Here is a 17084-nt window from a genome sequence, read left to right on the forward strand (position 1 = left end):
GAAAATGAATAGGGATACTTTCTTAGCATTACACTTTCTAACTCTCAAGTAAATTTTCCCACATTGTGGTTCTTCCATCAAACTCTGAATAGTTTGATAACCCTTCTCCTAAGCACTTGTTCCTTTTTCAATCTATAACCCTTCCTGGTTGCTCCTTATAGGTTACGTCTGGTTGCATGTATATGCGCTCATATGCCCCTATTTATCTGGCATCCGAATTACACTTCCTTAACATTGATACGTGAAACACGTTATGACTTGCTACATGTTCTGGGGTAAGGCTAGCTCATATGCTAACTTCCCAACACTTCTTAATATATCCAAGGGTCCGACAAATTGTGGACTTAACTTTCCTTTCTTTCCGAATCTCATCAATCCTTTCCAAGGGTTTCCAAGGGGATACCTTTAACAACACTAGGTCCCCTACTTCCTATTCTTTGTCCTTTCGTGTCAAATCAACATACTTTTTATGTCCATCTTGGGCTACTACCAGCCGTCCTCTGATTAGATCTATTATATCCTTGGTCCTTTGGACTACTGCGGGTCCGAGCATCTTGCGCTCTACAACTTCATTCTAATCATAAGGGAGATCGACATTGTCTTCCCTCAAGGATCTCATAAGGCGATATCTCAATACTGACATATGATCTATTGTCGTAAGAAAACTCAATCCGTGTTAGGTGATCATTCCAAATTCTTTCAAGTCTATTGCACAGACTCTCATTATAGCTTTTAGCATTAGAACTTTTGCTTCTCAATACCCATTCTTTTCCAGTTCGTAATCGCTACTACCTTCCGTTCCTAATATTATACTGGTTACACTTTTGCTCATTAGCGTTCTATAACCTTTTAATAACCACGTCAACCTTAGTATCACGAATGTGTTTCCATTTCGAATACCACCAAAATTTTACTACTCCTTTTTCAGCTGTTTCTATTATCAAAAGCTTCATCCTTCATATAGAAGTAAAAGAATTTATTGAGAGATCACTATGATCATGAACACTTGTTATATCGCATAGTTAGTACAGAAGGTGGCCAGCCTTTAGTACTTGACAAGCAATTAAACAATAGATGGTATCCTACTAGGCTTCTATCACACAGATAGATAGTCATTCGGCAATACCTCCCCTTCTGGAAGGGTTGTTCTTCTCAGCTTACATGAAATGAAAAGGAGAGAAAAGAACGAATTGAAGAGAATTGTATATATATAAAAATATACTGCCACAAAATATCTGGCTTGGAACCTACCTCTGAACTATAGAGGTTTGTCATAGGAGAACAAAACATATATGTATTTATATCAACATCAAGTATTATAGCATCGTATTTCACATGCCTAAATATTTTTTCTATTCCGTCCATCATTCTATGGACCCATGCTCTTCCTCGAGCTTATACACAATCACCTTTGAAACTCCTTCGATACCGAAAATCGAACCTGGGATCTCATTCTAGACATCATCGTTACTTGAATTCTATGCTTGCACCGTAACCTTCCTCGTATAATAATACGACTCTCTATTGATAAGAAAGAATAAATATTCAATAGGTAGATACTCTACTTAATTAGTCTATCAATGATAACTTATACACTACCACGACCTGATTAGCGGTACTCAATCTCAACATCCATTCCAATACAACTCTCACGGTTGTAATCAGCTCATTACTCGCAGAATCATTGCTGCATTACTATGGTCCACCACTGACCTACTGTCGTCATTCACGTTCCATGAAATCTTAATATCTAACCATACGGAGTCCATACATGTCGTATCAAATTCTCCTAAGGAGGTAAAATGATCACCGTTCATGATTCATGAAGAACACTCCTGAACTTGACGTACTTTCATGACATGAAGTAGATAAAATTGCAGAAGAGTTTCAATCAAAGCAACGATAGCAGGTTAATACCATTCTAAATCATATGCCTTAAATAAAAGACTTAACTCAAAGGTTCGTCTAGTCCTTTTTGAAACATGGTCCTGGCTTATCTCAAGATAGTATCTTCTGATATAGATAGCCCGCTCATGGCGATTACACGAATTAAACCTTTACCAACTACTATTACGGTTGGGTATTGCACAGTCATCAGAAGAAATGTCAATCTTCCAAACCATAATACAACCTTTATGGCTTCAACCATCATCACTGTATTCCTTTGGCACAAGCGCCTATAATTATCCTCTTACCTTTAAAGTGTCGGCCACCTCTTTGGCCTTTCCTGATAGTAAAATTTCCTTACAGTCAATGTCATTTTAACCACCTTCAAATAAATTTTCTACCTCATTTCAATCACAGCTTATGTGAAGATGTTTTCCTTAAAATCTGATGAGTAAAAAAAAAAATCACCATTTTTTTTTCATAAGTTATTGCCTCAGTCTTTAGAGGTTAATCACTGTCACGACTGACTCTCAATTATACTTAGAACATCTTTTATCTTAAGTCCTAATTGCCCTGAACAATTTCGACCATTACTGGTTCGATCCATACTTTCTCGTGGTTTAACACGTGCCCACCTGGCATTATTATAATTACGCCATATTTCCTTTATCAATATTTCTATTCTCGAGAACTTTGAATATTACCTTTCTCCTTGTAAAACCTCTAAGGTTATCCTTGAATCGTTCCTCCTGTATTCCCTAGATACAGGGCATATCAAAATACCATTTACTAATACTAGAACCATTGTCTATATACTTTTGAAAAATTTCTCCACTGATTCTTAAAGGTTGTTGTTACCTTAACCCTTTCCCAGTCATACTGTCAAAACTCATACTGTCCCTATTAAGGGTGACATGCCAACCTTTATGCAGTCCACCTTTAAAAGGTACCTGCATCCTTCCATGGATAAATCAAGTCATATATCCTTGATAGATTATCTTATTCATCATTCCCACCTCGATAGTCTATACCTAACTTCATAATAGCATCCTTATTCAAATTGAGGTCAATCCATATGGCCTCCAAAAGATAACAATGGTCATCCGCTTTTCTTTCCTGATTTGGTAATGATAACATGGATGTTCTGGAAGATATTGGTCATGTTCAACGTGAACTTCTTCTTAATAATTCCTTATTTACTTTTGTTGTTTATCTCAACAGTCACCTCAATGTTGGGATATCTCCCATACCTGGCGTCTCCCTTTCTGGGTATCATGCCACCGGTCTTACACTTCACCTTCTTGAAGGTCACTTCCTTCATCCAATTTTCTTAATTTCTTACTTTCTTGGGTCCTCAGTCTATCCGCGTCTCATTATTTATCCTTCGAATTATCTCAAGGTTTCCTCGAATCTTCCCAACTTACAGGGGATAAAATATATGTATCTCTTATGCCCTCAATAATCAATTTTAACTCATGGTGAATCACCCTCATCCTGATGATTACATACTCTTCTATTTCTATTTCTACGAGTCTTTAGGGTTTCCTCATACCCAACTCCCTTATCATTCCTCAAACTCTATTGCCGTTATATTCCTTACCACTTCAATTTCTTTTTATTTTCCTTTCTCTTATCATTATTTCATGAACCAACACAACATAAGCATTGATTTCAAATATCCTGTCATTCTGGATTCGTGTCTTCAGAACGAATCTTGACAACTTTTACATCTTAAATTCATAATTCATCATACTCGTCTGCCTTTGTTCTGGCTCTAAAGCTTTTACACTATCTCCTTATCTTTGGGAATTACTTTCCCGAAAACAATTGACTGAACTTAAATCAGTTTATTATAATCTCTTGCTCCGTGCCTTCCTTGGTCTTTCACCAGCGGGTGGTCTCTTTCTTAGGAGGGTAAGTGACAAAACAGTCTTTTGTGGTTCGTCAACCATTCAGAATCTCAAATGATTCCTCTATTTCCTTTAGCCAGGCTCTTGCCTCGACTAGGTCAACCTGTTCCTTGGAACTCTGAGAGCTTAGAGACTTAAAGGTCCTGAAAGAATTTCCTATCGCATTGTTTCCTCAAGGTGGTGGTTGGGGATAATAGTCTAAGTTTTGTCTAGACAGGTCCATAAATTGCCATATAGGAGTACCGTCTCGGGTCTCCTTTCCTTACTCGACTTTCTGTTTCCTTAGTATGAAATGTTTCAACCTTCTCCCATAATCGGGGTTATCTTATACATTAAAAACCTTGTTTTCCACTCTATTATGTTATGGGTTCTTTCTTTTTTGATGGCAACCTCCCTGACTATCACATTCTGGGTTTGCCCTAAATCCTATTCCTCAAACTATGACTCTCATCTAAGTTCTAATCCTTAAGCTCTTGAACTTTCGGAACCCAAATTCTATAGGAATACCTCATTATTCCCTTATCATCTTTCTCGGTATTAATCTCATATTTATTTGTTGGCTCTCTGCCTTCATTCATCACCTTTTTCTGGCACAATATGCTCTTTTCCAATAATTCGGTCTCTATTGCAATCTCAAACAGCTTTTCGGTATCGGCTCCGGTTACCTTCACTACTATTTCCATTTTCTCAAAATCTCTTATCAATTCTCCCAAAGACATTATCATCTTGAGTCTCTCCTTTTTACTAAGGCATCAGCCACCACATTGGCTTTCCCCGAATGATACAGAATCTCCCAATCATAATTCTTGATTAGCTCTAACCGCCTCCTCGGGCGTATGTTGAGCTCTTTCTACGTAAAAAAATGTACTAGAGCTCCTATGGTTTGTGAATCTCACACTTCTCTCCATACAAGTAGTGCCTCAAATCTTTAGGGCAAAACTATTGCCACGAGCCCAAGCTCATGGGTGGGGATATCGAATTTTAAATTCCCTTAATTGTCTTGACGCAGACGCGATTATCTTGCTGTGCTATATAAGAAGCACCCTAATTCCTTATGCGAAGCGTCACTTACAAATCACAAAATCTCCTTTTTCCATCCGGCAACGCCAACATAGGGGCCGTCACCAACCTTTGCTTCAGTTCTTAAAAGCTGTTCTCGCATTTCTCTGTCTATTCGAACTTCTCAGTCTTATGAGTAAGCCGTGTTAAAAGGGCTACTATCTTTACAAACTTGAACGAACCTCCGGTAGTGACCGACCAATCCTACCTCTGGTAGTCGACCTAACCATGGTCATCAATTCATCAGTGGTCCTTTATTCATTCTTGTCAGGATCCTCCTCAGCAACTATCCCTTCTAGGACAACATCCTCAACCGCTACATCCTCAATATCAACATCATCCGGTCCTGCATTAGGACACTCTATCGGATCCACAATCCAATCTCCAATTAGTAATAAACATCATCGCGCTGTTGCTCCTCAACCTCAGGGTTCGGAGTCCCGCTACCATCTACGATAACGAACTACGCTTCTATCACGATATTTATAAGGGTTCCCATAAGGGTTTTAACTGTCAGTACTACGTTAGGTAGCCCGACTATGAACTTGGCAAGAGTTCTTATTATCTTAGTGAACTTATTATCTTAACGTCACATCATCTCTGAGGTTTATAACGCTTAGCTCTGATACCACTTCTGTAACACCCCCAAATCCGGGGTCGGGGATCCGGGTTGTCACGAGCTCCATTTCCCTTAATAACACCCAATCTTAATAATTACTCAACTACTCTGTACTGTGACCCCACAATAAACACACACACCACAAGTTATAGTCTCAGAGATGAATATCCAAAAATAATCACAAGTCGTTTTATTCCACAATTATATGCCAATACACCTTAAACAGGTTTCTGAATAAATTTACATTTCTTTGCCATTATTACAATTCATAAATATACATAATCTGATACATCAAAAGTTGAAAGCCTAGCCTATTGGTAGTTCCTACCTCAGCTACAGCGACATCAACGCCTATAGGAAACTGCGGAACGTTTCCTATCCGCTCGCGAATTGGGAGCTTGGTCCTGTTCATCTTGTCTATCTGATGTTGTGTGATGAAAGAAGAAAGCAAGGGTGAGCAGCAAGCCCACCAAAATAATATGTATAATGATTAACAATATATGAGCCTTCTCATAGTACTCATGAAAGTCTTGGTCAAAAGAAATGAACCAAGTTGATATCTTAATGCGATGAAGTCGCAAAATATTCTGTATATATACATATATACTTTTCAAAATCTTGGAAGTCCTCTTCCATGTATAATATACACAAAGTTCCAGTTTATAACTGTATAAAAATATCGTTGCAAGGTGATCTCATATGTCTAACCTTGTCTCAACGTTTTTCTGAAAATCTTTGCCATGCATAAGATAATCATTTACTAGATATAAGTTTAAAAGATGAAGTTACCAGATACTCCAATATACTTATATCTTTTCCAAATACTACTTGAACTACCACCGTTCAAGTTATAATTAGTTTCAAAAGTTCATCTCACTGATGAGACTACAAGATAAGACTTGTATATATTCAATCTTTGAAATATCATTATAAATAATGAAGTTACGAGATACTTCATTAAGTCCTGATATATATATATCCATATATATATATATCTCATATATTTCCTGAAAATCTCTGTCATGTAAAGTATGAACAGAGTTGTAATATCCAATGAATTTGGAAAGAAAAGAATTTTGGCATAAACCTGATATCTTGCTGATCAGGCAAAGATACCAATAAGTAACCTTTTCTACTAGTAGATGGACGAATTCCCCACTGGTCATCACCCTGGCCACAATAGGACCTTATGCTGGACTGCCACTCAGCCACTTTTGCATTTGATGGACTCCCACTAAGCCACTTACACTATCATGGACGCCCACTGAGCCCATGTTGCTTATGCCGACTCAATAGATGGACTTACTTCCCGAACGTTGGGTAAGTAATCAATTCATTTACCAAAACTGCAACCTTGTTGCGAATATAAAATACACCATAGAGCCGGATCCCCTAGATTTTTGAGCGAGTATTCAAGTCCCCTTAAAATGGAAGATCTTGAATATAAAAATGAGTTTTGGGATCCGCTATAACTTTTAAAAATCATTTTGAAGACTCGAAAACACTTTAAAGAGTGTTTGGAGTAATACTGATTTATTAAAATAAATCAGTCCCGATATGAAAGGAATATCTGAATATAATTGTTTAAATAATATTCCCATAAGAATAATTGAGGTAGAAGTTGGAAAACTTATACTTGAATGAATAGCAAATAATCAAAGATATACTTATACGAAAGTAATATCTTTATTTGAATAATCAAAAATAAGTTTGATTATCGACACCTTATTCTTTAATACAATAAAGAATATTATTAAGTAATAAGCGGAGTCATAATACCTCGAATGAATACTATAAATAATATTCATAAAATAAAGGAGTCATACATCCTCAAATGAATATCCAAGTAATATTCAATAATAATATAAACTGAGTCATAAGCCTTCGAATGAATATTCAAATAATATTCAAATAATAAAATGAACTGAGTCATAAGCCCTCGAATGAATATTCAAATAATATTCAAATAATAAAATGAACTGAGTCATAAGCCCTCGAATGAATATTCAAATAATATTCAAATAATAAAATGAACTGAGTCATAAGCCTTCGAATGAATATTCAAATAATATTCAAATAATAAAATAAAGGTATCGAATAAACCTTATTCGATCAATAGTTTTAAAAAAACTATATCCATATATATATATATATAATCCCTTTGATTAACTTCCTAATTGTTTGCCTAATGACCGCTGATCTGTTATACGGTTCGCTTAACTTCCGTTTTCGTTTATCGTTTGAGGGATCATACCCGGGATCTTATTACTTAGGTTCCCTTAACCTTTCTCAATACATTATATTCCTTTTTATGATCCTCTATTATAATCCTTTAATTTAAATCCTTTTATCCTGTTACCTTATACTCAATTCTTTCCGTATCTATTGGATTTCCGGGAAAAATCAAAGTGTTCGGATTTGGATTCTGACGATCTTTACATACACTTATATCCCATATAAAGTACTAATAAAATCTCAGAATATCCATATCAGAACCCCTACATAGGGTGGCATGAAAAGTTTTCTCATTCAGCAAAAACACTATTCATAAGGGTTTCAAAATTTCCCAAAAATTGGGGTTATTACAGAAAGAAATATTATACTAGGTTTTTTCTGCTTGGTAAGTTCTTTTAAAAAATGAATTGTATGTGGCTTACCCAAATCACGACAATTCCAGGCCAACACACTCATTAATCTAGGCGGGTCTGGAATACAGGTCCCGCCTCTGGTCCGTCTTTTGATCCACTTCCAATCAGCCCATCCATATTTGGCTTGTCCAGTCCATTATTTTCCTCATTTAAGTCCGTATTAATTCTTTTACGTTTAGAGTCCAATATTATATTTTCATTTAAAACCGTATCTCTCGCCTTATCCATGATATCCATTTGATTACTATTTTACAATCCCCCATGATCCAAGCTATCCCTAACAATCTGGTTGGTTACACTAACTGCATCCGTTTTCCCCGGGATCACGCTAACTACTCCATCTTTCTCCCTGAATCGCGCCTCCACTTCTCCTCTACCCTGTCCTCCGCTCGACCCTCCCGGATGCCATGTCTGCCCTCCATTTCGAAGCCATTTAGATCCAATATTCTGAACTATAACATTCTTATCAGGAGCTCTAAGCCACACTTCATACACCCTCTCGACCTCCTTATCCGGGTTTGCATACACCACTGCACAGTCTCTATCTGAGTGCCCAAACTTTTCACAAACGAAACAGAACATACTTAACCGTTTATATTTAAAATTAACCCAACTCCATTCACCTCCCTGGCGCTTCAATTTCATTCTTTGTTTAAGAGGCTTATTAATATCCATTGTCACACGAACTCGTACATATTGCTTCCAGAAACCATCCAAATTACTTGGATCTGCTTTAACATACATTCCCACCGAATTACCGATAAATTGAATGATTTTCTCCGTTAACATACCTTGAGGCATATCATATACTTACACCCAAATATCCATCTTATCTAATGGCACAACATTCGGATCCTCCGCCCCCTGAAGTCTATGAAATACTAGCAAGTTTTGTTCAAATGTCCAACAACCTCCATCTATAACCTTTTGTAAATCCAAGATATGATTGAAAACGAATGAGTACCGTTGTCCTTCAAAATCATGAATTTCCACCCCCTCCTTTGGATGCCATAATGCTGCCAATGCTTTTTGCATGACGTGAAAATTGATATTTTTGTCTATCAAAAAACGCCCCACCAGAATAAAAGATTGCTTAATTGGCCTCAACTTACTCCTCTACTGGTACCCCACCTTCATCCTCATCCTGCCAAGAAAGATTAGCATACATCTCCTCCATAGTACGTTGATCCCCCGCCATGCCTAACATACACAGTATAACAGAAAAAATAAACAAACTTATGAAAAGATAAGACTCAAACTTGCAACATGACGCAAGACTGCGTAAATGCCATTTTATTTTTCTTGATTGAAATAAAATAAACGTTCATATGAACTGGGCCCTGAGCCATGGGCCTAAGCTTAACAGTTGGCTCGAATAATAATAAACACTTTGAACTTTTGTGAGTGGAAAGGACATTAAGATAAAATGGAATAGAACAATCTAATCCTCACCTCATGTTTATTCCACCGACTCCTTTTCTTTTCCTCTCTCAAAATTATTAGTTTGGTAAGTTTTACAAAGTCTGGTATCGGTTTTAATAAATTTTGGAAGTGAACGAGAATTGATGTGTGACGACATAAAATCAGTTTTGATGTATTAAATTTTGCAAAAGGTTAATAAACAAAATGTATTTTCAAATTTTTATTTCGATATTTATTTGTTATTTATTTGACATTTATTTAATGATTTTCTGGCATGTTCTCAAGCTTCCGTGGCGAAATTGAGCAACATTTCCTTAAAAATGAGTACACGTCAAGTGGAGGGTGAATCATAAGCAACCAGTGGCATATATTCGTTGTCTATGAACACCTTTCCAATTTCCTATTTTCCTCTTCTTGTATAAATTACATGTCAAGCAAGCCTTACAAATTTCAACAGAAACATAATTATTTAGCTGCACAATTTATAAACTCATATTATGGCTGTCGAGAAACAAGTTATGGTGTTCGGTATGGACGAGAGTGAGCATAGCTATTATGCACTGGACTGGACTCTTACTCACTTGTTCACTCCTCAATCTTCTCCTTTCAAGCTCTTTATTGTTCATGCCAAACCTTCTCCTTCCACTGCCATCGGTCTCGCCGGTCCCGGTAACACTCTGTTTCCCCTTATCGTCAAGTGTCTGCTTGTTATCGCGAATCACGCGTTTTAGTAGCAAACAAAGTTTTTCCTAGTCACAAAAAAAAATATATTTAAAGCTAGCATGAGGAAAAGAATTGTTGGAAACTTATGCATATCATTTGACATCGAAATGAGATTTTAATTAAAAAAAATTACTTATTGCATATTTAAAGATAGTACGAGGATGCGAACAGTTGGAGTCTTGTACACTGTGGTTGGAGTCTTGTACACCGTGGTTGGAGTCTTACGTACCGTGTACGACTATTTATTAGACTATCGGGATAAGATTTTGATTGTTTAAATTTATTGTTTGCAGGGTTGATTGATGTATTGCCAACTATTGACAGTGATTTGAAGAAGATTGCTGCTAGGGTGCTGGAAAAAGCTAAGGAAGTTTGTGCTTCAAAGTCTGTAAGTTCACTTTATTCTTTTGTTTACTCAATTTCTACTATTTTGTAATTTTAATTTCCCTAACTTATAAGCTAATCCAATTTTACATGTCGAAAAAAATAGTTTTAAGTTGGATTTTCTTAGATTTACGTTACCGTTGATCCTTCAAGTAATTTGTTATAGTTTTGTTTAATAGAAGCACATGTGGATTAAGAAAGACATTTTCAGAAAAAATATTAATGATCCCGTGAACTGTGAAGTACCGGAAAATGTAAGAACTTTTTGAGATAGAAAATACAGATGTTAAAAAGTTGTTTGGCATATATATATAATCGGCTGGCAAAAGGTACGGGTATGATAGGTAACCTCTTTATGACTAGAAGGCGCAAGGAACTTACTATGTTGGCTAACAGAGTATTACCTGACTCATCTCCTATGTCCAAGGATCTCGTATATGAACACACTTCTGTTTTTGTGAAGGTGAATGATGTCACATTTGAAGCTGTGGAAGGTGATGCTAGGAATGTTCTCTGCGAGGCTGTAGAAAGACACCACGCCACTATGTTAGTTCTTGGTAATCATGGATATGGTGCTATAAAAAGGTACCAGTCCCTTATTTCTATCTCCGAACCTTTGTTTGCAACTTTGCCGAATTTGATCACATATTTGCATCAGATAAAGTAACACAACAATGAACATTTTTGCAGGGCTGTGCTGGGAAGTGTGAGTGACTACTGTGCTCATCATGCTCACTGCACCGTGACAATCGTCAAGAAGCCTAAAACCAAGCACTGAGGGTACTCCGAATGAATAAAGAAACATCGTGGCTGTGGGTCTCTGTAATGCATTAGCGTGCGTTTCTTTTTTTAATACATGATCTTTGGTGGACGGATTAGAAATCTAGTAGTGAAAAGTGTGTTAAATCGAAACTGTTAGGCTGCTATGCTTGTTATAAGATGTGTGTTTGTGTAACTTGTTCTTTATAATGATAATCAAAATTCAAGAAATATAGAGGAGACTTGCAAGCCAACGCTTACCAACCACTATGTGAATATTTGAGTTGGAGAGTGAAATTTTCTTTCTATGTTGAAATTCTGAGTATAAATCCTCATTAACCAGCGAATTGTGACATTACATAGACTTGTAAATTTAGAATGTTCGTTGGCAAAATATTTACACTAAATTAATGTTTCATAATACATCTGTTTAAGTTTCAAGCCCAATAAAAGTACATTCCCAAATATATTCCTGCAATATAAGGTTTTAACATGTATTTGCTCTCTCGGCTAGAGGACTTCAAATAAATAAACTTGACTGAGACTCGAAATCGGAATCTGTAGCTGACAGTAACCCCGGGAACTTCCAAGGTTTGCCTGACCATCTGTGAAACCACATGAACTAACAACTGCAATCATGACGCCAAAAACAAGAGAGTACAACTGCAACAATCCTCGTACCTCATGGTCTGCTGAATTACGAACGACCTTGTTATCTTTAAGCTTGCAGCCATCTGGCATTGACGGTCTGTAGAGTGAAAATGCAGTCTGATAGAACAAAATGCCTTGTAATGTCATAGCAATACCAATTAATAAATCAATTACAAAGTTGATTGGCATGAGAGCTCCGGCAATTACAGAGAATGCACAGCCCTACAAGGAGGAAATGGAAGAGATGGTAATGCCCCTCTACACCTTTATGTGTAGTCGAGTGAAAGAACTGTAAATACTCTGCACAACATGTTGTGGCACCGACGAAACATAGAGCTCCATCCGGCAAGGGAAGATAACTAAATACTGGAGAAAAGACCAGTGATCAATTTGCGCGAATAGAGTAGTGACCAATTTATATACAACGAAAGTAAGATTTGATTTAAATTATTTCCAGCCAGTTGTTATGAACTTAACTTAACTTTCTACGACTTGTAATCATCACATATCTAATTATTGATAACTTCCTGTTGAATCCATGGAAGTAAAAAATGTAGACTTTTAAGTTTATACTATTAGATGAAATTGAAAATTCCTGTTTCTTTTACTATGAAATTGTTAGCTTGGCATTTTGGCTACTGATGAGGAGCAGAAAGGAGAATCTTTCATATCACGAGTAAGCTTCACAGTAGAAAAAAACCTTTAATATTAAATTAAGCTCGTGGAAATATTATGTGCTTGATATTGATCACTTGGTTAGACTTGTACAGACTTTCGAAGGGGATCCAATGAATCCTTGGTTCAGGCTAGAGAAGCCAAAGCTGCACCTGAAGCCTTCGCGATTCTCTACTGCGTACTTGATGACCCTTCATCGACTTCTGAAGCTCTAAGAATCAAAGAACAGGCAGTTTCTGGTCTTTCAATCTTCTTAGAGAACAAAGTAGGGCAGAAGAACTGCGGAACTTTCTGACTCAATTAAGGCCATTGTTTGCTAAGATCCCCTAGGCCAAAACTGCCAAAATTGTTCGTGGAATTGTCCATACTGTAGCTAAAATACCTGGTACATCTGATCTTCAGGTCTCCCTTTGCAAAGAAATAGTTGAGTGGGCCCGTGCTGAAAAAAGTACGTTCCTTCGTCAACGGATTGAGGCAAGGCTTGCAGCTCTTTTGATGGAAAGCAAGGAGTATTCAGAGGTACTAAACCTTCTATCAGGTCTGATTAAAGAGGTAAGAAGGTTATATGACAAACTACTACTCGTGGAAATAGACCTGTTGGAGAGTAAACTCCATTTCTCTTTGAAAAACCTTCCCAACGCAAAGGCTGCTCTTACAGCTGCAAGAACAGCTGCCAGTGCAATTTATGTGCCCCCAGCTCAACAGGGAGTTATAGATTTGCAAAGCGGGATTCTTCACACCAAAGAGAAGGACTATACAACTGCATCCTCAGGCTGTTTATAGTCTCAAGTATATATGCTTCTGTACAAAATCATGGTCAATCAGGCTGATGATATAGTCATTGAAGATACCGATGCTGATGTGTCAAACCAAGTCACCAGTCTTCCAGCTCAGCATACTAGTCTAACTAGTATAGTCAAAGTTAGTTAGTTATGTTTTTCCCGCCAATTCTATTAGCTTAGCTTACTTTGTATATATTAATATACAGACACAAGTTGTAAATAACTTTTCAATCAATCTTTACATTTCAATAAGTTCAATTCTTCAGTTTATACAATTATCATGGTATCAGAGTTTGCTAAAGCAATTTTAATGGCGATCTTCTTTCTGATGTACTTTTGCTGAACAGTCGATCTCATTCGAACAAACTCATCTCGTCTAATCAGGTGTACTTCATTTCTTTAGTCTATATTCATGTAGATTCGCGTTTATCTTCATCAGTTTGCACAATTCGAGTGGATTTGACTGATTGAATGCATCAATTTCTGGTTTTCTTTCGTATTTTCTGCCTAATTGATGATCAAAATGACACGTTTTGACACAGATTGGGTAGTTTAGTATCGATATCGTTAATATCGTTTGTGTAAGTTGTTTTCATGTTCAATTCTGAAGATAATAGTTGAGTGACTGCAACCTGTTTGACAAATTGTGCATTCTGTAATAGTACGAATGAAGTTTTGGTGTTTTGTTCAATTGAGTTCTGATCTTAACAATGGCTACTCAATGTAATCAAAACCAGAACAATCAGAATAATAATATTGATCCTTCAAGCATATATTGTATTCATTCATTTGATGCGTCTACTACGCAATTAGTGTCTGTGAAGTTTAACGGTGATGGATTTTGTAATTGGGAGAGGTCGATGCTGCTTACACTCTGCTAAAAATATGCTAGGGTTTGTTGACGGAACAATTGCAATACCGTCTGCTACAACTATTGATTACAAGTATTGGGAGAGATGTAATAGTCTAGTAATTTCTTGGTTGTTGTACAATCTTGATGAGAGCATAGCAAAGAGTGTACTGTTTATGCAAACTGCGAAAGAGATTTGGGACGATCTAGAAGAGCGATTTGGTTATGCTTCTATGACACAAATTTACTCACTGGAACAACAATTGCTGGAGATTAAGCAAGGACATGATTCTATCTCAGAATTCGTTACAAAAATGAAGACTGTGTGGGATAACCTTAATGATGCTAATCCTCTTCCATACTGCACTTGCAAGAAATATACATGCAATTTGACTCAGAAAATTCAAACTAAACAGCAAGAACATAATTACAGTTCATGATGAAGTTGCTGCATTAAGAGCTAACATTTTGATGATGCAGCCTCTACCAAATGTATCACAGACTTATAGGTTGTTTGCTCAGGAGGAACGACATAAGGAACGCTCTAAAATGACATGTCAAACCGAAGCAATGTCTTTCTATGCTGATCTAAGGAAGTTCACTATTCAAGGATAGAGAAATTTTCCTCAGAACAGTGCTCCTGGATTGTCTAAACAGAGTGTTTATGTGCCAAACAAATCTGTTAAACCTGCTTCCAAATATTTTTGGACTAATTGTCAGATTGCAGGGCATAGTATAGAAAGGTATTTCAAGATTCATGGTTATCCTCCTGGAATTCAGGCTAGAACTGAGAGAAAAGTTGCTGCATTCTCTCATCAGTCTGCAGAATCTAATCTTGCTGACCAACATAATGCTGATAATGATTTACATACTGCTCAGTATGCTCAGTTAATGGCTTTACTTCATCAAAAAAATTCAGATACTCAAACTGAACATGATGGAGCTTCAACATCAAAACATGCCTTACTTGCAGGTAAGATATGTCTTATATCTTCATTTCATAATGAATGGCTGGTGGACAGTGGATCAACAGACCACATTTGTCCTTATATTGATCAATTTCAATCATATGAGGTTATGAAAGATATTGATAGTTTTATAACTATTCCTGATGGAAGAAAGGTAAAGGTTCTGCATATAGGTACTGTAAAACTTAGTAATGACATCACTTTATAAAATGTTTTATATGTGCCAAATTTCCACTTCAAGCTAATATATGTGGTCAAGTTATGTGAGAATTTAAAATGTCATATTATATTCACTGATAAACAATGTTTTGTTCAGGGCCTTTCTCATAACAGGCCACAGATTCTTCTTGGTAATCTTACTGAAGGTCTTTATGGTCTACAAGACTCACCAGCTGTCACTTCTTCTGGTTCAAACCATCATAAGAAGTGCAATGCAAATTATTTTAGTACTGCAGAAGCTGCTAAACTCTGGCATTTAAGGATGGAGCATTTACCATTTCAACAACTACAGCTTGTCACTCCTATTAAGGTCAATAAAGAATGTTTGGAATCTACAACTTATCAGGTCTGCCCAGCAGCAAAACAAGTTAGAAAGTCTTTCCCTTCTAGACATATTAAGTCTACTTGTGTTTTTCAGTTGTGGCATATAGATATTTGGGGCCCTTATCAGACTAAATCAATATCTGGGTGTACAATGTTTTTTTTTACCATTGTTGATGATTTTATCCGGTTTACTTGGATACACTTGTTGAAACATAAGTCTGAAGTTCCTGCTATCTTAGAAAGTTTCTTTGAATATGTGGCTGTTTAGTTAAATAATAAAGTTCTCTGTGTTAGATCAGACAATGCACTAGAATTGAGTGAAGGATTAGCAAAACAATTGTATCTCAAAAGAGGGATTATACATCAAAAATCCTGTGCTTATACTCCACAACAAAATGATGTTGTGGAGAGAAAGCACAGACACCTGTTGGAAACTGCTAGAGCATTAAAATTACAATCTGGTTTACCAACTAAATTTTGGGGGGAATGTGTCATGTGTGCTACTTATCTGGTCAACAAAATGCCACTTCAGTCTATTGAGCATCAGATTCCTAACTTTGAACTCTATCAAAAACCTGCATCCTTGGACCACCTTAGAATTTTTGGTTGCCTAGTATATTTTTCTACTACAAAGGTTAATAGGACAAAATTTGATCCCAGAGCTGGTATTGGAGTATTTGTTGGTTACTCTACTACTCAAAAAGGATATAAAATCTTTGACCTAAAAAATAATACTTTGACTGTTACTAGAGATGTGGTTTTTCACGAACATCTATTCCCATACACAATTATCTCTGCTGAAAATTGTTCTACATCTCAATTTCTTAATGAAATATTTGTCCCAATACCTTCTTCAACTTCTGCTCAGAAAAATGATCAGACATCATCCTTTTATAGTCATTCTCATATTTTTGCTGATTAATCTGTCATTGAGCCTACTATATCAACACAATCTGTTATTGAGTCTACTGTTTCAACACCTGTGAGACAATCCACAAGAATTAAATCATCTCCCACATATCTACAAGATTATCAATGTAATTCTGTTTTTTCTGATAATTCTTTAGCACCTGCTCACTGGTGCAATCTCATATCTGAATCATCTTTACCAAATTCACATCATTCATTGTTATCTGCCCATTATGAATTACTAAAGAAGCTTCACAACATCCTCTTTGGCTTGATGTAATGAAAAAATAATTAC

General features: G+C 36.5%; 1 protein-coding gene and 1 pseudogene across 1 annotated transcript; both read left to right on the top strand.

The window, feature by feature from the left end:
- The first annotated feature begins 9890 nt into the window (after nucleotides 1–9890).
- On the top strand, nucleotides 9891–11665 carry LOC141690366 (uncharacterized). The gene is made up of 4 exons (XM_074495171.1): nucleotides 9891–10214; nucleotides 10562–10656; nucleotides 11116–11237; nucleotides 11343–11665. The coding sequence occupies exons 1-4, from the start codon at nucleotides 10043–10045 to the stop codon at nucleotides 11428–11430; spliced, it is 477 nt and encodes a 158-aa protein (XP_074351272.1). The 5' UTR covers nucleotides 9891–10042; the 3' UTR covers nucleotides 11431–11665.
- A 383-nt stretch (nucleotides 11666–12048) lies between these two features.
- Nucleotides 12049–13679, top strand: LOC141691676 (26S proteasome non-ATPase regulatory subunit 11 homolog; annotated as a pseudogene).
- The last annotated feature ends 3405 nt before the right edge of the window (nucleotides 13680–17084 follow it).

Source organism: Apium graveolens, chromosome 10, assembly GCF_009905375.1.
Source record: "Apium graveolens cultivar Ventura chromosome 10, ASM990537v1, whole genome shotgun sequence".
Classification (NCBI taxonomy): Eukaryota; Viridiplantae; Streptophyta; class Magnoliopsida; order Apiales; family Apiaceae; genus Apium; species Apium graveolens.